Below are 19701 nucleotides of genomic sequence, written 5' to 3'. Positions count from 1 at the left end.
AGATGCAAAAAGAAGGAGAAAGCAGCCGAGGCCAAACTTTCAAAGGGAGCAAAGAAAAGAAGAAGACTGACACATACACACGGCGACGAGGTGAGTAGCAAGACGCAGAGGAGCAACGCAGAGTCATACAAAAACTAACATTGACATACTTTGATGAGAGCTCAGGACTACACAAGGACGAGCAGCACTGAACAGCGACTACAACGACGAGACGAATGGCTGAGACTGCGACTCAGAGGACGGGGTGGCAGTCGGAGTTGGCACGAGACAAACGCTATTTGACTCCAGCCCACCGACGGTCCTCATGACCGCATCAGACGGCAGATCAGCTCTTTCTTCGCTGTCTGCTTGTACGGCGTTCATTGCATCGGGTGTAGTCCTCGGCTCTTTCTTCTCTCATTCATTCGGACAAAGTGGGGTAATGAAGTTTTTGCATTGCGTGGTTGTGGAGGATATCTGATTCGTTGTACAAGAGATGCTTGAAGAAGCCAGAGAAGGCGAGAAGAGGAGGATTGTGTGCGTTTCGAGAGGAAAGGAGATAGAGGACGATGCTGGCGAGATGCATTGAAGCAAGGAGGAGGGCGTCGAGGGATGACAAGGATCGAACAGTTGGAAAGAAGATTGAGGAATTGCAACGATTGGCGCGTCAGGGTATGGTATGATGTGACTTGGGGCGAAGCAGAAGCACAGAAGCATCACTTGCGGACCTTTTCCTCCAGAGACTTGACATAGCCTTCTATGCGTGAAACGGCGGATTGAAGGGCCTGTGGTTCGCACAACTGTTAGCCTCTGTGCCCCTCTCTAGGTCTGCGTGTGGAGAGAAGGCGTGTTGGGGATGAAGGTTGACGGGACTCACGTAGATGTCTTCGGTCAAGAGTTCGTTGGAAACGCGGTATTCGTCAATGACATAGTAGTACAGAGCTCCGCCGCTGATGGTAGCTCCAGAGAGGAAACCGAGGACACTGGCAAGTTGCAATGTCAGTCTTGGTCACGCGACGGCTTTTGGGCTCGGGAAGTGGGATGGGAAGAGGCAGAAGTCAAGAGGTGAGGGAAGCCGGAAGGTGCAAGAGAGATAGCATTGTGGAGAAAGGTGTTTCGTACCCTCCACGGAAGGCGCCAACGGGCTTGCGGACAGGCATGGCTCCAACCGGGACTTCGAGCAAGCGTGCTGAGCTCTGGAAGCTGCGACGGGTCATGGCGGGAGTGGAGAGAGCGGCGGCCAGGCGGCGGGCCGGCAGCGAGAGTGCGCGTGAAGCCATTGTGTGTGTGTGTGTGTATTTGTGAGGTGTGTGAGAGCTGCGTAGACGTGTATGGGCGGTGCAGAGGGTGCTTTTGCGACAATGAGGGTGTGTTCGGGAGGATGAGGGTGTGCGAGCGTGTGTTTGGCTCATGACCACCAGAGCGATCTGCGGAACCTGGAGAAGCTCTCTTTCTCCGCACCACTGCTGCTCCCATGACCGAACGCCTGCGAGCCTGAGGCATACTGTTGCTGCCTTGATCTGATTTCTACGATAAAATCACCAATGGACCATGTTACTGGCAATCTAATTAAAAATTACAAACATCTAAGCCTTTACGATATCGAGCGACACAGGCTTACACAACCCATTATCATAAGTCGACGGTCCAAGTACCAACGATGTCGTTCCCCAAACCGAGCACCAGTACAGCTGCTCCAACTCACCACTCGTACACGACAGCTCTCCACCATTGTTTCTACAATCCAACGGTACCGCGTTGACCGTATGCATACGGTCCACCGAGTTCATCCAGAACGACGACACGAAATTGCCCTCCTCGATATTCGCCAGCCAGTTCGATGCCGATTCCACGAGCAGGTTGGGAGAGGCGAAGAAGAACTTGCTGCCGCTTGACTTGTCAGCTGTGAAGCCGAGAAGTTCTGCCCCATCACTGAGGACTGCGTAGAGGCCGTCGATTGACGTTTTGCTTTTGCTTGATGCGCGCATGTAGAAGAGATCGGGGCTTGCGGTTGCCTGTTTGTCTTGTTAGATCTCTTGTGCCAATGCATTCGTGTTTTGTACACTTACAGTGTGGTATGCTGTTGTCGTCTTGGAGCTGATAAGAGTTGTTACAGCGGTCGTTGTCGATGTCACGGTGGTAAATGTGTCCACATAGACATTCCTGGTGAAGGTGGGCGTAGGTACGTGCAAGCAGCTACAGATGCTTGATTGCTGTGCATTGTTGAGTCCGTTGAACTGTGAAGGTTGGCCTTTGTTGATGGGAACACTCGATGTCTTGACAGAGCTTGTGCTCGAGATAACTTTCTTCGATGTCGTGCTGCTGATCTTCTTTGATGTAGAGACAGGCTTTGAGGATGTCGTGGCTTTCTTGCTGCTGACCACAATCTTGATGGGAGTGGTCGAGCTTGATTTCTTTGTGCTTGTTGTCTTCTTCAGACTGGTGCTGGCCTTGGGTGTGGTTGTAGGCTTTTTGCTCGACGAGCTGAGTTTCTTGGTGCTTGACGACTTTGGGCTACTCGTTGCTTTCTTCACAATCTGCATCTTCTTGGTAGTGCTAGCTTTCTTGGTTGAAGTTGCTTTCTTAGTACTTGTCGTCTTTTTCGTGCTCGTCTTCTTTGCGCTCGATGTCTTCTTGCTTGAGACTGCGCGTTCCTCCAAGTCACGCTTTTTCATGCCTCCGCTAGCTGTTGCAGAGCTCGACGACAAGTCGGCAAATCCGGTGGATGATGCTGTGCTGCTGCCGCTCATCGCTGTCGTGTTTGAGAACAAAGTTCCATTGGTAGAGGTCGTAGCATTGGGCGAGGGATGATGCGTTGGATGTTCGCTGGCACTTGACAGTGATGCCGAAGCCATGACTGAGGACGTAGACGAAGCAGCTGTTGACATTGGAGTCGTTTCCGATGTGGAGACCTCTACTGCCGAAGTTGAGAACGACACGATTGTCGAGTTCGAAACAGTCTCCGACATTGACACAAACGCTACGGCTGAAGACGAGGACAATGTGCTCGTCGAGTTTGAGCCGGTCGGCACCACTGACGCAGAGGTCATGACCGAAGACGATGACAAGCTAATACTCGAGCTCGAAGCGGTTTTCGATGCAGAGGAGGATCCCGAAGCTGTACCCATGATGGCGTTTGCGCGTAGACTTCCCTCGATCGAACTACTGGAGCTGGACATGGAGTTCATACTTGAAGAGCTCACCGGGCCACTAGACAACAAAGACGAACTGGAACGAATACTGCTTGATGACGCCGATGTCGAACTTCCAATGCTGCTCGAAGACGATGCCGAGCTTGAGCGGACACTGCTTATCGAACTTGGTGTCGGCGATGCTGACAGGCTCTTTGAAGTCGAGCTCAATCGCGTTGAGGTCGAGGATGGTGAAGCTGAAGAGCTACCAACAGTTCTACTGCTGCTGCTGATCCTGGTAGAACTGCTACTGGACTTGATAGAGCTGCTGCTGGATTTGAGAGAACTGCTGCTTTTCTTGCTGGATGTGCTTGTGCTCTTGCTGGTCTTGATTCTCGTATCCGAAGCGTTGAACGAGCTAGATGTCGTGGAAGTGACATTCTTGGTAACGTTCCTACTTGCCGTTAGTCGATCTGGTCACCCTTCCATCACGTACGTCCTAACATACTTAGTCGAGGTGACAGTCTTAGATACGGTCGCTGTGACGACATGTTTCGAGGGAGTCGGGGCCTTAATGGTTTTGTTTACGGTCTTTGTGGAGATTTTGAGGAGAGATTGGCAGTAAGGAGTGGCAACGGAAGGACTCAGTTTGGTGACCACAGACTGAACGCTCTTGACTGTACAGGTGTTGGCCGCACGTTCTTGGAAGTCCAGAGGTGAGCCGGCGACCATGCCGGCGGCCGCCAGAGGCATAAAGATATTCGACGCGCGCATCGCTCCTTACGCTTTGATCTTGATTTCTCGGGAGAATAAACGACTGTACGATTGGCAAGTTTGCGAGATGTGAGGCGTGGTTGGAACGAATGTGCGATAAACAAAAGGGCTACAGATCCTACTAGGCGGACCATCGTGCTGTTATATTTTGCAGCGAAGCCTCTGTGTCACCAGTATACGAGAAACCATTTTCACCGTTGCCGGCAGAGCGATGTACCGTACGCTATCAATAAAGGCAGAGTGTCTCAGGAAGGCCATGTGGGTTGATGCAGTGAATTGGGAGGAAGACCGTTGGAAGTCGGATCAAAGACCGTTGCAATGTCCAGCCCTGCGCCCATACAAGTTTAGCTCTTTCCGTATCGGGTAATTGTTTATCGTTTCCACAAAAGATCCATTCGAGGTCGAGAACGTTGCATGCTCGGCTTGAAAGATGGATGGTTCTTGGTTGCGTCTCGTCGCCTTGCGTCTTTCCAAACACCAGCGACCAAGACGCAGTATTCATATCTTCCGTACGCACGATAGCTTGTGCCAAAACAAGAAAGTAGTATCAGCAAGGAGTGCAATAAGAATATGCGAGGGCACATTGCGGTGTACCTCGCTCATATTGATGCCTTACCCAGCCCTATCATCTTGATAGACCCGGGTTTGGCAGAGCTAGATCAACGGCTCATTCGGCATATTCATTGCTAGTTTGTCCAACAGCAGTTTGGCTTCGTGACTGACACAGAATGAGCCAGCCGTCTGGCCCTCAATACTCAGGTGGAGAATATTCTAAGTCAGCGACAATGAAGTCGCTGGCATCAGAGCTGGGCGAGTCATTCATGCCGCCGGCAACTGGTCCTGTGGGTGGGTTTCTTGACAGCTCAGTCAAGAACTCTTGCAAACTTTCAACGAGTGATCATCGAGTGTTCTCGTCGTGTCAGTTTGCCAGCTTCGAATGCAGTTTTTGTTGTGCGCTTGCTCAATCCCCCAAGAGAGCTGCGCAAGAACTGCCGACATGTTCAGCTGAGAGGTTTGCTGCAATTTGTGCACCCCAAGGATGCCACGCAACATAGAGCATGGAATTGTGCCTCGCCTCAATCAAGAGCCAATGTACCATAGTTCAACCCCGAGAACTCCAAATTTCTCGCCCTCATCACTCAAACGAGCATTTTCGAAAGTAGGACAAGGCGAACTGACACCCCTGGCCAGATTGTTGTCCAACCAAAGTCCGTAATGACCATCACCACCACCAACACTCAAGAAGCCTTGCTGACAAAAGATTGTGTAATCGTTTTCGCCGGTGTAAGGGAAAGCCTTGAACCGGATTCTGTCGGGTGTAGATGTACCACTTCTCGAGGAAGGGGTCAAAGAGGGCTTTTCTGTAGTAGCGATTGTTGTGCTACGCTGCATGTGTGTGGTGTCTGCTGACGGAGGCGGAGGCAACAACGATAGATCGGGCATCGAAGGTAAACGGGAAGCGCTCCACAAGAAACACTCGCCAGTGCCGTAGTAATGGGGATGGGGCTGAGGTGGGTCGGAAAGGTAGGCGCCGAAGATCTGTAGCACAGTGTCAGTATTGGTAAGATGACTTATGGATGCGTCGAGACTGACCCCTTGGCTGGCGTCTCTAACTACCAGAACAAAGCCACCTCTCTTTCCTCTGTAATCGTCGCTCAAGTTGTATAGACTGGCCAAGGATGTGCCGTTTTGCTCCAACGAGTAGATAAGCTTCCATTCATCAACAAGCTGGACTCGCGGCGGCATCAGCAAGCGAATCTCTTCTGCCAGGGCCTTTTCTAGCAAGCGACTGGGCAGCGGGGTGCCATCTCTGTAGCCCGTCAAGGTCAGAGGAGTCAGGGGCGGAGGCTGAAAAGGCGAGAGGCGGCGTTTAGGAGCGTCAAACAGGGCGGCAGAAGGGCTCATGGCGCCGTTGTAGTTGGCTGACAGGGCACGAGCGAGGGGTGTAGGAGCTTCGTCTGCGCTGAGACGGCGGAGGAGACCACTGAGGGTGTACGAGACGGGATATGCAATGTGGTGGAAGAAGCTGGATTCTTCGTTCTTGTCGCTGCCGCTGTCTCGACGCTGAGCGTCGTCGTTGTCGTCTGAAGATAGGGTAGTGTCGCGTGTATCGATGGCCGAGGAGGAGGATTCGCCTAGGGAGGGAGAGCGCGTGCGAGTGGGAGGAGAAGGAGACTTGGATGAATGTCGCATGACAGTGGAGAAAAGCGAAGCCTTCCTTAGTCAGTTTCACAAATTCGACAGTCGTTGAACGCTGCTTTTTATTAATTTCGTTCTTGTTATGTCAGAGCAAAGCCGGTGACGTGCGTGCCTTCCTCAGTCATGACAGAACGCAAACACACCGCCGAAGACGCGCTCCTTCGCCTGACAAGTAAGGGCTTCCGTGCTTAAGTGCATTGGAACACGAATACGTCCACTTGTTCATGTGTTTGACATTTACGATGAAGCTCCCTCATATGAGAAGCCCGTAAAGACCATCTCTGGTCTACACGATCGACAAGAAGGTTGTCAATGCTTGTGCAAAATAGAAGTATTATCAGACGCGTACCTGAAGCAGCCACGTCTCCCCACGCCAAGCGCGAGCTATACAGCAACACGCTGGAACAACCATATCACCAAGCATCGTAACTTCCATGTATCTGAGTGAAGATGTTTGAACCTGGTGATGGACGGCGGTCAGTGTCGCCGCTGAGTACCGGACGCTCCTCGCCCGCCCTCCGTGCTCCTCGCCGCCTCGAGGACGGTATGTGCGTTTGCGTGCCTCCTGTCGCCGGACTATCGTCACTGACCCTGTCTCCAAGTAGCTGTCGCCCAAAAAGATAAAACAACTCGACGCTATGCAACTGCCATAGAACGTGCTCTTTCGTCTTTCGATAGTACTCAGCAGGAATGGGCCGACTACATTGCCTTTCTAGCCCGCCTGCAAAAGGCCCTCCACCCTCCTCCACCGAACCTTGAATATCTTCCTCACGCCCACAATGTTGCCCTGCGTTTGGCACAATGTCTCAACCCTGCTCTGCCCTCCGGTGTCCATCAAAAGGCTCTCGACGTCTATGCGACCATCTTCTCCTTCCTCCCTCCTCCCTCTCTTGGTCAAACGCTACACGTATACCTGCCTGGTTTGGTTCCTGTCTTGTCCTTCGCATCGTTATCCGTACGGCCCATATTCTACTCGGTCATCGAGGACCACATCTTGAAGCTAGACTCTGAACATATCCGTCCTGCTACAAAATCTCTGATCCTGTCATTGTTGCCTGGTATCGAAGATGAAACAAGCGAGGATTTCGACAGAGCTTTCCACATGCTTGACATCCTGCGAAAGTCTTCTTCTCGCGACATTGAAGATGGTTCTGATACAGAAGGAAAGGATGGCTACTTCTGGCAGTGCTTCTTCCTCGCTGTCATCACCAATCCGTCTCGCAGGCAAGGTGCTTTGGCCTTCCTGACCCGTAAACTTCCCAACTTCACCCCGTCGGAAAAGCCTTCAGATCCGAGTCAGACGGAGCAAAGTGCTTTACCTCTGGCTGCACAAGCTGCCATCAATCCCGAGCCCGGTCTACTAGTGCGCTGTTTCGCTGCTGGTCTCCAGGATTCGCAGATTCTTGTGCAGCGTGGTTTCCTCGATCTACTCGTCACCCACTTGCCTCTCAGTTCACCTGTCTTCCGCAATCATGTTCGATCAAAAGACATGGTACTGATCACTACTGCTGCTGCCAACTGTGTGTTGAGGAGAGACATGAGTCTGAACCGTAGATTGTGGTCGTGGTTTCTTGGCCCTGATTCGACAGCTTCAGAGCTCGAAGACGGTGCTCCTCTCTCGCCCACAGACTCCCGTGGTAACGTCTCGCAAAAACAAGCTCTGTATTTCCAGAAACATGGTGCAGCATCTCTAGAAAAGAGCATCATGAACATGCTTGCTCAACAAAGTCACAACCCGACAACCCGCGCGAAGCCCTTCCGCGTGTGCTTGTCCTTGATGGACCGTTGGGAGGTTGGCGGCTTGATCGTTCCAAAGGTTTTACTGCCTGCTCTCAGAAATGCATTTGAGTATAGTCATACTAGTTCACCAGCGCAACTTGAAGAGGTCGTTCGCAGTGCCAGCCTTTTCTTCGATGGCGTTGAGAGCAGTCTAATATGGTCGCGCCTGGTCAGTGTGCTGCTTTCATCCTTTGACTTGCGTCGTTCTGCGGAGAGGGAGTCGTCACATGGTCTCGAATTTTTACACTTCGTCATGGATCGCTTCGACGTGCGTGACGAAGAAATGCTTCTGAAGCATATTCCAAACACTGTCCTTATTCTTTTTGCCCGCCTTGCTATTGTCTTGAGCGAGAAGCAGAATGAATCAGAACGCTTCATGGCTCTTGTGCTGAGCTTCGCACAACGGCTGTTACGTCTCCTGCCCCCACGTGCTTTCGGACAAGAGAGGAATGATGGTCTCTCTCAATCTTCTTGGCAATCTAAGAGTTGCTCCTCGGTCGTCAAGTCACTCACGCAGCAGTACACAAGAGATGACTTTGAAGACATCACCATCGATACCGAGAAGCTCGATCGCCGATGTACTGCTGAATACATACTGCAGAGCGTCATCAAGGTTTTGAGGCTAATCTTGACATCAAATACCTTGATGAATCAGCTGGGTCTTATCACAGATTGTTTCGTCAGCATTATCACAAAGACGCCGAACTCTCAGGCCTTCCGCGATGCGGACATACACGACACATTCAAACACGCGCTTGACAAAGATAGCCTGCTACAAGACTCCGCGACCGAGCAGTCATCATTTTTGGTCATCAGCTCTATAATGTCAGTAATAGTCGCCAGTGTTTCTGGGGGTCAGTCGCAGTACTTCAGTCATGGACAAATCATGGAGTTACAAACCAATGTTCTCAACGGTATCTGGCATCATCTATCGCCGTTCAGACCCAAGTACCACGTTGAGGCAGTAAGGTTGATCTGGCAGTTGGAGAATCTGACCAAAGCCGAACACCAAGTTGAAGCCCGTTTAGCCTTGCTTGTTGGTGACCAATCCGAGATCGATGGCCCAGAAATAGCTTCCAGATTCACTGTCCTTTGGGAGCACACCATGCAGAGCTTCAACCCAAGATCAGAAGGCCCTGGAAGGCCCTTGTCTCGTAGACCTAGCGTCATGCCTACGTCTGGCGAGCTTGGTGGCGAGGTCGACCCAGAGAGGGTCTTGACGAGGCCTTTGCTATTGCTCTTAGACTCGCTGAACGTTGAGGGCACAGGTGCGGCTGATGTTGTCCGTTCGTGGCTGCAAAGTCTTTCGAGTCTCGATAGAGTATTTTACATCATATGTTCTAAGTTACAGAACGACATGAATAATTTCGCTTACGAAGCAGGCAAGAAAGAAGCTCGGCATCGGACACGAAGGAACGCAGAGCAAAGCCTGAATGGTGTCTACTTCTGCTTCCAGCACTTGAGAAATCTCCTGCGCAACCCCAACGAGCACATGTGGCTCACGCTCTCAAATCTTCAATTTGGCTTTTCGAGCAACTCAAAGAGTGATATCACAAAGACCGATGCCATAGAGTTTCTCTCAAGAATGTGCTTGAAGACACTTGCTCTACAAGGATGCACTGTTCCACCGTCTCTACAACATGCATCTTTGACTGTGCTTCAGACGCTGCTGACATGTCCCGATGCATCACTCATGAAGCAGATGGAGGTCGATGATGCACTGATCGCCACTCTGAGCAAAGCTCTGAAGGGTCCGATCGGAGCGCTACAGACTGTCTACCTCGAAACAATATCGAAAGCTCTCAAACTGCGAGCAGCGCCAATGCAGAGCACATTTGCTCCGCCTCGGAGTCCACTCGCCTCTCATAGGCCTTCACTTACCGTTGAGGTACCAGAGAATTTACCACAACGAGTAGTTTCTACGCCACCACCGGAGCTCTTGAGCTGCCTCCGGACCGGGCTGTCGTCACCTTCAAGTCGCTTGTTTCTCGAGCATTGGGTTGAATTTCTTGATCAAGTCTTGCCGCTGTATGCAGATGCAGTTTTTGCAAATTTGTTGCCGCTTGTTGAGTGTATCTGCAAGCAGGTTTCAGGTGCTTTCCGATATGTGAAGCATATCTCGCACTCCACACAGGAACGAATTGAGTCCGTGCCTATATCAACACTATCTTCACTGTTGCATGGGCTTGAGCTTGTTCTCGCTCATGTCCATCGCCAATTCCAGAGCGAAGAAATCGTCAGCCCCATACCAAAATCTCCGGAGCCGTCACAAGGCTTCTTCGGCAACATTTCCGGCGTCTTTGCACAAGATGGACAACACGCACCTCCGAGTAAGACCAGCCGCATCAACAGCAGACTTACCATGATATTGTCATTCCAAGACGCTATTCGGATCTGCTTCTCCATCTGGTCATGGGCGAGCAATGAAAGCGGTCGATCGGACGCTACATGTGCGGCAACCATTTCACTGAATGCACTCAAGTTGAGGAATCGCACAAGGAAGATCCTTGAAAACCTCTTCGCGGCGGAAGAGTTGGAGTGCCTTGAAACACTGGCTCTGATATGGTCTCGGCCCAAGCCATCCCAAGAAGCCGATTCTGCAGCAGTCTTTAGTCTGCTGCTGGTTCTGGACGGGTCGCGTCCTAAAAATACGGTACCTGTCATCATTAATGCGCTGTACAGTCGCACAAACATTGATGTGTTGGACACTGGACGTAGGTCAAGCTTAACATCTGATCTGTCTACAACAGAAGTGGCCGCTTTCCTGCTTGGTTATGCACGCGCAATCGAGGACGACGCGACCGATGAGATCTGGAGCGAGTGTACGATCTTCCTGAGAGATGTGCTCTCAAACCCGCTGCCTCACAGGCAGATACTGCCGTCTCTTCTGGAGTTCACGGTCTTGCTCGCTGAGAAGATTGACAACACCAACTTTGGTGAACTGCGTAAGATGCGTCGCGAATTAGGTGATATATTCCTCCGGTTGTTGACCGCCACATTCACTGCACGACCGCTTGGCACCATTTTGGAGACTCCAGCGTCTGGGTCGCAGCTTTCTAGTGGCGTGAGTGATCTTGTTCAAAGTCTTCTGTATGTTATGCCCAAGCTCTCGGTCGTTCTCCAGAGTAACGACAGAGTTTCGACTGCTGTCAACACCATTTCGGGCAATGTCATGACACCAGCCTCACATGCAAAAGCGTTCCCTGAGAACATTAATAAAGATCTGCTGAGGCTTTTCGAACACATCGCTCAGCAGGGACCAAACTCGAAGCACTGGAAAAAGGACATTGCAGATGCCTTCAACAACTCCCGACTATTAATGTGCTCTGCAGATCTGATGCACGACGGATGGTACCCTGTGTTGCGCAAGTGGGCGCTCAGTGACAAAGACCGTCTGCCTGAGCTTCTGTCCAAGATCACCGCTCCTTCTACAGCTGGCATCATGTTCGGCGTAGGCGCCAACGCAGCACGTCTTGAAGCCGATCGAAGGACGCAGCTTACTCTGCGAAAAACAATGCTCCTCATGCTTGCCTGCGAACAAGACACCTTCGTGGGTAATCTAACACAAATCTTGGACAAGCTCGTCGATCTGTGCACCGCCGATTCCTCTTCCTCGCCATCATCAACCACTAGAGCAGAAGTCTTCATGGTCTTCCGGGCGATGGTGCTCTCCTTCTCCCCCATACACTTATCCGCCGTCTGGCCTGTCCTCAACTCTAATTTGCAAAAGGCAATCACGACATGCCTACCCGGCGGCCACGATCAAGAGATCTACAGCAATCTTTCGTTGTTGCAAGCCTGCAAACTCCTCGATCTACTCACTACTCTATCACCCGACGAGTTTCAACTGCATGAATGGCTCTACATCACCGACACCATCGACGCCGTATACCGACCCGTGGACCTCAATCCCGTCGCTCTAACAGACGAAGCAGCCGAAGCCCTAGGTATGGAGAACTCTGAACATTCCGCCTTCACGCCACCGACTATTTCCAACAACACACCTGGCGAAGCGGGTGCTAGAAAACCGTTCTTGGGTAATTCGGTCATGGACGGGGCAGACACGAAAGCAATGGCCAAAGACGACTTTTTGCGAAGTGTGTTGCAGCCCTTCTTTAGCCAGTTGAGTATGTTTTCGTACGAGGCCACGTATAGTATGGGCGTGCCGGATACAGAGGTTTGCAGGCGGGGGTTGCTGGAGGATGTTTTGGATGAGAGTACCATGGCTTGAAAGAGATGGGACTTTTGGGCAGAACAAAACAGATCTCAACAATAAAACACTTTTCTGTCATCACTTTATCAGAGCTCGGTGGTTGTGGTTGTTCTGCTGGCTGTGTAATTTGACTCATCCGGACTCCTTTGATGACAATTGGTCTCCATTCTGCTTAGGATCGCTATTGTGTAGGAGGTAATTATCACAAGCATGAGAAACCTCAGACGGCAGGAGTTTATCACAAACGGGTTGCGAGGGAAATCAACTTCTCCGAAAATAACGAGAGATTCGTCCGGCCTCACTTGATGACGAGTCATTGCCGTCCAGATACGAACCTCGACAGTCCTCGACAAAACCAGCTGAGTGCATCAACCAGTTGGCTCTGGAGATGTGCAAGCTCATTACATGTCATGGTATGGTTGTGGTTCTTGCCGTTGTACATCAAGGGTAGTTGAGGATTTGCGAGCGTGCGAGATGTGTGTGCACTGCAGCGTTCCTTCCAGAATATGGTGGTTTGATGGACAATGTATAACAGCCTCGATGGGTTTTCTTTTTATCGTTCGGTCTACTTGTAATAGGGCCTAATCATTTGAAGGGTTTCCCCTGGTTTGTGATTCTATATGGCAATGGTCATGACGATATGCCTACTGGTGTGTCGAATGTAGGTTGTTTCTTTGATGGGGAGCAGGCAAAACACAGAATCATCTTCCACAACATCTTATGGCAGCCAGGACACCTGACATTCATGAAGATGATACACGAACATCACGGCCGTCCTTCCTCGTTTGAGTTGACATCTCCAAGGGCCTGTGAAGTGGAGCAAAGAGATGATCAGTCCGACAGCAGGGTCGTACCAGCCGCATTCAAAATTCTTGCCAAAATTTCGAACTTCTCCAGATCTGAAGCCCGACAACTCGGGACGTCGTCATTCAGCTGGTCCTGCTGCATGAGTAACACCTCTGATGGCTTCTGCACGCCATGGCAATTATTTGTATTGTTAGGCGAGAGGTCTTCGGTACAAATTCGGGTTGAGGTTCAGGAGCAGGAAGAGCTAGTAATCACTATCCAACAGTAGTCGGTAGCTAGCTTAGGGCCGTTTGTGGTAAGTTTGCGCGCGGTGGTGACTCGCAAAAGTCTTGCTCATCTCGCGATGTGGTGATTAGTGCAGGCTTGGTAGTATTGTCAATGTTGTAGTGAGGATATTTGCTCTTCGAGATCATTGTTGCGATTGGCATTCGGCAAGTAGACTAATATGTCACTGGGATTGCGTGGCACAACCTCACCTATGAGCGAATGCAATCACTGAACCTGGCTGTGGAGAATTGAATGAACCATAACAGGGTCACGTATACCTTTGGCGGATGGCTGAAGCTCTGAGCATGCTCACATGCCACACAATGATGCCAGGTGGTGGATTCACGGTCCTCGGCATTCGGCATACAATAATCATTCATCTGAATCTGATTGCAAAGGGTGAGGCGTCGAACGAGTCCTCGGATGCAAAATTCCAGCAGCGACTAATCAGATGCAACGATCAGTTCATGATCTCGTCTGCCCTGTTTAGGGCTTCCGATATCCACGTTCATCGAGATCAGCAAGGGTAGCTGAGAACGTTGGGCTCGATATGCTTCTGGAATCGAACAAGAGTCGAGGATTCGGCTTCCGAGCCAATCAGAATCCGGGACCGACCGAGCGAGTTGTATCTTGTAGTAGTTGTCATTCTTTGCTCGTGGACGAATGACCTTGTGGAACCCGGTACCGGCGGGTGTCATAAGTCACCGCCGCTCACGAACCGGGAGTCGGTATGAAGACTGGAAAGCCGGCATCAAGGGGTGGGTGGGTTTTGAAAATTGCCACACGCTATAACAGATTGGAAGAATCCCTCTCGGAGACGGATACGACGGAGGAAATCAGGGTCCGATATGGCTGCCTTGTACCTCTCGGATGTTAGCTGATCATTTGACACTGACGAAGAAGGATCGAATTAACGGGCAGTGCGTTCTTCCACAGGTCTTCGAACGCCCCTGATTTTCATCTCTCGGACTCTGGCACAAGGGTATTGCGGGTGCGGATGTTCGTCATTTTTGATAGAAAGTGCTGTCGGAGGTAAAAGCAGGCCGGGGCCCGAGACAGCAACCTCGGACGGAATGCGAGCTGCCCGTATGCAGAGACATGGTGGCTTGCGTTTTTGACAAGCACGCTATGAAAGGTTCCTCGGGTGTGGAATATGCAAAGGAAGCTGTAGCCGAGTATGGAATCAAACGCAACCGTTCCTCCTCCACCACGACAGCATGCATGGATACGAGATCGGCGAGTCTTTGCCAGACCCAAGGGATGCTTGAGTTCTAGATTGTAAGCTGAGATGGACCCAAGGCTTGGATGCGATGCACGACGATACAGAAATCGCATCATGCGCAGAAGCACAGGTACAGACAAGTCATTGTTAGGGCTGGCGGTGCTTGGCAATGCCATGGAAGCAGCGTCTGACAAGCCAAACATCCTCTAGAACTTGAAGGATGCTGATGAGCCACGAAGATGACAAGACAGGCATATTGCCTGTACCTTGTATGTACAAACCTTGCTGCCTGTTGTCGCGACCGGCGAGCGTGTTCTTCACCGGTCCCGCTATTGGACAACGCCTATTGCTGTTGGATGGAAAAAGCTCTCTCCTCCAAGAAGTAGGATCTGATATTTGAATATCGTGAACGATTGCCTCGGAGGGACGATGGGCCTGCGATCGAAGGTCGAGAGGTCAGCTATGTACCTACCAAGGTGACCAAGCTTTGACCGTCGTTAGCCTGCCGTTGCATGACTCGGCGGGGTTTGGAGGTCTCGCATCTTGATGTTCCCGGTCCCGATTGATCGGCCGAATTTGTCCTTGAGCTTGTTTCCGTTTTCCATCATGATCTCGAGAGGTCTGACCAAGCAATCCGCGCCAATCTAAATTCTGCCTCCGCGGACTGAAACAGTTTGACAATTAGTCAGGCCATACAATTTTAACAGGCGTTTACAATGTGGCCTCCAATGGGATAGCGTCATCATGTATTCCTGCCAACGCTTGGTGGCCCATCCTACTCATACATATATTTGATGCGTTCCCACGTCACGTAGAGGGAACCCGCGTTTTATGTCAAGCTCCGACCATATCTGACCAACAGTGAATATATCTAGAAGCCATTCCTTGGCTCCACTCGTGTCTCATCCCAACCCAATCGTCATCGCTTTCTCAATCGACCCTCACCATAGCAACTGGTTCAATACACCATGCCACCATCAGCTGTCCGCAGGACATCCTCTTCGGATTCCACAGATAGCATCAGAAAGCGCGTCGGCAAGGCTTGTGATAGATGTCGTTTGAAGAAGTCAAAGTGCGATGGCAGCCATCCATGCACAAGGTGCAAGGCCGACAATGCTATCTGTGTCTTCGGCGAGAGAAAGAAGTCTCACGACAAGATCTACCCCAAAGGGTATGCATCTCGCCTTCCCACCTTATCACACAAGCTGACTCCTGTGAAGCTACGTAGAGATGCTTGAGCAACAACAAACACAACTGGTCGCTGGTCTCCAAGAAACATATCGTCGCCTAGTAGATGCAAATGTCTGGCCTGGAAAACCTCTTTCTGAAGCTAGCGGACAACCTCTTACTCATGATATTCTTGCAAGACTGGACCTTCTGGAGCCCAAGAATGACGGCAGTGGAGAGCACGAACAGTTCGAAGAGGACTGCCAGAAACTACAACAAAGACTCATCTCGGAAGGTGCTTCATTCAGTGCCAGGAGGAGTTCTGTCAGCTCAGAATCGGATCACGGTCTTCCTCGCAAGCACGCTCGCACATCCTCCCACTCAAGCGTTCGCAGCACACCGATACCGACAAACACTGCGCCAATCTTTGACGACAAATTTACCTTCCACCAAAGTGCTTCGCCAACACCAGTATCTCACAGCCCGGTTCCCAAGTTCTCACAAATGAGATCGCCGATCAAACCTTCACCACTGCATAATGAAGCTATCAACAACGACGATTTCCTGATGCCATCCTGGACAGACCAATATACGATGCAAGGTTTATCAGCTGCCGACCTTATGCGATCACAGTCTGCCATACAAGCGCCAGTAATGCAGGATGGCTTTCAAGCCGCAATCGCTTATGGCAACGCGTTTGAACCTCAACCAGAATACGACAACATGATGCCTTTCGGCAGTCCGACATACGCTACCCCGGCACAAGGATTTGGAGCCTTCACAGGCCAGGATTGGATGAACGAGCCCATGGAGGTTGACTTCAGCAAATTCGTCCAAGTGTCGACGTGATCTGCACGTCAGCATTGTACTTTTACTATTCTAATTATCGCCTCTTTCCGGATTAGTCACAAATGTGCGGCTCAATCGCAAAAGAGGTTTACGGTCGAGATGTCCTCCGGGGTATCTCGCAGGTCACGATCAACATGTCATGCAATTTACGCACGCGAGATTTTTCTGCGGTGTTGGAACCGACAAGGATGGCGTATGGGGCTGCGAACAATAGCGGGTGACGGCGCACACCAGGAGCTCATGGACTTTGGTCATCGGCAAAAAATGATTGGAGCAACGGATGCGGGATAGATATCTAGACGATCGTTTCATGATACATAGGTCACAGAATGCGATGTAATGCCTACATTTGTACACCAAGAGCATCCCTTCATACGCAAGAATGACCATGTGTCGTCCGGCGGACCTTTTTCCGCCCTTCTTTTCAAATCGTGAGTTCCGGAGTAACACCCCGTGCTTGGTCAGACGGCTTGCGATTGATGATTGCCATCACTTCAGGAGTGTCCTCACTGCTGGGAGGTGTAGGAAATCCACATCGAGGAGAGGGCGGCAACCACAATCAAAACAATATGGTGGCTGCAGCGACAGCGGCCATCAACAGGAAAATTGCTCCTCGGAGCTGTAATCATGATTTTTCGACTTGCGCCGGAGTTAACTTACTCCCATGGCCAATAAATCCGTTTCATTGTAGATCGATGATCAATCCTATGTCCATCCTTCGTTATCGCGTTGCTTTGCATCCACTGATCATGGGTTCATCGTGTTATCGCGGTCGAGAACCTTGAGCCGTCTCTTGCCTCTTTGACTGACAGCCATGGCCAAACATTGAATTAAGCGCTCGAGTGCCTCGTTTGCTACCGCAGGACGAGTCCTTGTACGCGTGTAGTCAACGCGGGCTTGTTGCCGAGAAGAGCGGAGTTTTGCCAATGCTTGCACTGAGCAAACAAAAAGCCATGCCGAGATTATCGCGAACGCGTATCCGTATCGCTGCTGGTGAGCCACAATTCCTAATCCACGTCCTGCGTGCCAGCCACTCTCGGCGACAAGTCTATCGCACAGAACCCGGCAGCGTTCGTCGGTGTACAAGAAGAGCTTAGAGCAATCGTTCTCGTCGCCGTGACTTCGGCCGCTTGGCCTGTCCAAATGCTGCGACAGAAGCATGCATGCTTCGCGAACGTCCAAGGCTCTCACGTGGGGATGGATGCGACATGCAAAATTAGGCTAAACGGTGGCTTGAAATACCCCTCCACCCCACCAGAAGCCCACCCCCGCCTAATAGCTGTCCAGGCTGTGTGATGACACTGATGAGGCAGAAGAATCCTGTTTAACCGTGATCGCAAGGTATTTCCACGTGTCGTCTCAAAACTTCTTCACTTTTCTTCCATCACTACTCACTCGACATCATCATCATCAACAACACAGCACAACATGTCAGCCGAAGACGCATTCACATTCTTGCCTCAGGGCGCCATCATCCAGGAGTTCCGCGTTGCGGGGCACAACATCGTCCAAGGTTTCCCTACCGCGGAGCCCTACAAGACCAAGAACTCTGCTTACTTTGGCGAGACGATTGGTCGCGTCGCCAACCGCATCAAGGACGCCAAAATCCAGAACTTGAACGGCAAATCCTACAAACTCACAGCGAACAACGGACCTAATGCTCTTCACGGAGGCCCAGCTGGCTGGGGAAAGAGAACGTTTGATGGACCTACCCCTGTCAGCAGAAACGGCACAGAGGCTGTTCAGTTCAAGTATCTGAGCAAGGATGGCGAGGAGGGTTACCCTGGAACCGTAGAGCTCCGCGTCTGGTACATCGCAAGCAAGAAGAGCGATGGTGGTGTGGAAAAGACCCAGCTCGAAATCGAGTATGAGGTTGAGCTCGTTGGAGATGAGGTCGACGAAACTCTAGTCTCGGTGACCAACCACAGGTAAGTTGTTCGCGCGGGGGTTCGCCATACGCGGTCAGCTGACGAAGCGCTACAGTTACTTCAACATCTCTGGAAAGGACACCATCGAGGGCACAGAAGCGACCTTGATGACTGATCAGCACATGATTGTCGACGACACAGACATTCCCACTGGCGAGATCAAGTCATTCCCCGGCGTTGAAGCAAAGAAGGCCTTCACGCTGGGACCCGTAGAGCCCGACATCGACCACTGCTTTGTCATCAACACCGATGCTTCAAGCGTACCTTTGGACACAAGATCGGGAGAGATGCGCACACTGTGCGCATTCTTCCACCCTGAGACAAAACTCCACTTTGAGGTGCTCAGCACAGAGCCTGCTTTCCAATTCTACACTGGCAAGTACATCGACATCCCTGCTGTGGACGGCGCACCGGCACGCGGCGCTCGTGCCGGTTTCTGCGTCGAGCCCAGCCGTTACATTGATGCTGGAAACAACGACGACTGGAAGAAGATGGTTCTCCTGAAGAAGGGTCAAACCTACGGAAGCAAGATTATCTACCGTGGATGGAAAGAGTGAACGCTGTCGTCAGACGCAATTTGTCATTACATACCTAGCAACCGTATGGGTTGTTGAGGAAGCCATGACTGTCATGTACATCATAGATACATCTCATGAACAATTCACGAACTTTTTGTTTCTATACTAGTCCCAAGACCTTGCGAGTATGTGTCAGAGTGTACCCATGAGAACAGTGCGCAAAAGGCTCGACAGATGCAACTAATTCATCATTGAAGCATATAGCTTGTTCGCCGAAAAGTTGTATTATACCTGATTGAGGTGTCGACGTGTTCATGTACTGAACATATCGAGTCGGCTGAACTTGCACCAGTACCGATCCCTTTACCTGTTCCTTGCAGAATCCAGAGAAGCGGTCTCAAGCCACCCGTGGTAGCGAATTCCGATCCCACGATGGCGGTAATGCTACTGACAACAGTTGACTGCCGTATGTCAGCTTGACCGTTGCCGACAGCAAGTAGTGATTGACTTTCTTTTTTCCGTTACAAGGAGGCTCCGATCAGAGTCGCGATGAGATGTAACATGCATCCTTTGATCTGTGTGTGTGTGTGTGTGTGTGTGTGTGTGGATACCATAACAATGAGCCGAGGACCAGCCCTCGTCCAATGCGCTGGTCTCGCTGAACGAAAACTCTAAACTTTTTCTAATAGTCGGACGCCACTTACAACGATTTCTTTTAAGCATACCGTCGGCTGGCTTCCAACAACAGCCTCAGGAAGCGAAAAAGAATGCAGGTTTGAATTTTCCTTCACTTAAGCTTGACTCATACAACACCACAGTTTTTTTCATGAGCGGTGACGTTGGCGTAGTTACCTGCAAGCAAAACATT

At 51.0% G+C, this 19701-nt stretch overlaps 7 protein-coding genes across 7 annotated transcripts; 4 read left to right on the top strand and 3 right to left on the bottom strand.

Annotated features, from left to right (window-relative positions):
• Window positions 1-695: 695 nt before the first annotated feature.
• Window positions 696-1259, bottom strand: M436DRAFT_56225 (uncharacterized protein; the record flags this gene model as incomplete). Its single annotated transcript, XM_013567968.1, has 3 exons — window positions 696-764; window positions 857-962; window positions 1102-1259. The coding sequence occupies 3 exons, from the start codon at window positions 1257-1259 to the stop codon at window positions 696-698; spliced, it is 333 nt and encodes a 110-aa protein (XP_013423422.1).
• A 306-nt stretch (window positions 1260-1565) lies between these two features.
• Window positions 1566-2729, bottom strand: M436DRAFT_85661 (uncharacterized protein; the record flags this gene model as incomplete). Its single annotated transcript, XM_013568122.1, has 2 exons — window positions 1566-1994; window positions 2049-2729. The coding sequence occupies 2 exons, from the start codon at window positions 2727-2729 to the stop codon at window positions 1566-1568; spliced, it is 1110 nt and encodes a 369-aa protein (XP_013423576.1).
• A 103-nt stretch (window positions 2730-2832) lies between these two features.
• M436DRAFT_85660 (uncharacterized protein) lies at window positions 2833-3631 on the top strand (the record flags this gene model as incomplete). Its single annotated transcript, XM_013568121.1, has 2 exons — window positions 2833-3573; window positions 3623-3631. 2 exons carry the CDS (start codon window positions 2833-2835, stop codon window positions 3629-3631), a joined length of 750 nt encoding a protein of 249 aa, XP_013423575.1.
• A 1333-nt stretch (window positions 3632-4964) lies between these two features.
• On the bottom strand, window positions 4965-6077 carry M436DRAFT_56308 (TLD-domain-containing protein; the record flags this gene model as incomplete). Its single annotated transcript, XM_013567982.1, has 2 exons — window positions 4965-5423; window positions 5478-6077. 2 exons carry the CDS (start codon window positions 6075-6077, stop codon window positions 4965-4967), a joined length of 1059 nt encoding a protein of 352 aa, XP_013423436.1.
• Window positions 6078-6533: 456 nt separating this feature from the next.
• M436DRAFT_85658 (uncharacterized protein) lies at window positions 6534-12093 on the top strand (the record flags this gene model as incomplete). Its single annotated transcript, XM_013568120.1, has 2 exons — window positions 6534-6627; window positions 6689-12093. The coding sequence occupies 2 exons, from the start codon at window positions 6534-6536 to the stop codon at window positions 12091-12093; spliced, it is 5499 nt and encodes a 1832-aa protein (XP_013423574.1).
• A 3267-nt stretch (window positions 12094-15360) lies between these two features.
• Window positions 15361-16069, top strand: M436DRAFT_12834 (uncharacterized protein; the record flags this gene model as incomplete). The annotated part of the gene is made up of 2 exons (XM_013567936.1): window positions 15361-15542; window positions 15592-16069. Coding segments are annotated over 2 exons (660 nt in total), but the record flags the coding sequence as incomplete, so codon positions are not given.
• Window positions 16070-17815: 1746 nt separating this feature from the next.
• Window positions 17816-18872, top strand: M436DRAFT_76290 (aldose 1-epimerase; the record flags this gene model as incomplete). The annotated part of the gene is made up of 2 exons (XM_013568119.1): window positions 17816-18315; window positions 18371-18872. The coding sequence occupies 2 exons, from the start codon at window positions 17816-17818 to the stop codon at window positions 18870-18872; spliced, it is 1002 nt and encodes a 333-aa protein (XP_013423573.1).
• Window positions 18873-19701: the final 829 nt, after the last annotated feature.

This window comes from Aureobasidium namibiae, assembly GCF_000721765.1.
Source record: "Aureobasidium namibiae CBS 147.97 unplaced genomic scaffold scaffold_21, whole genome shotgun sequence".
NCBI lineage: Eukaryota > Fungi > Ascomycota > Dothideomycetes > Dothideales > Saccotheciaceae > Aureobasidium > Aureobasidium namibiae.
This window is presented reverse-complemented; position numbering and strand designations above follow the sequence as displayed.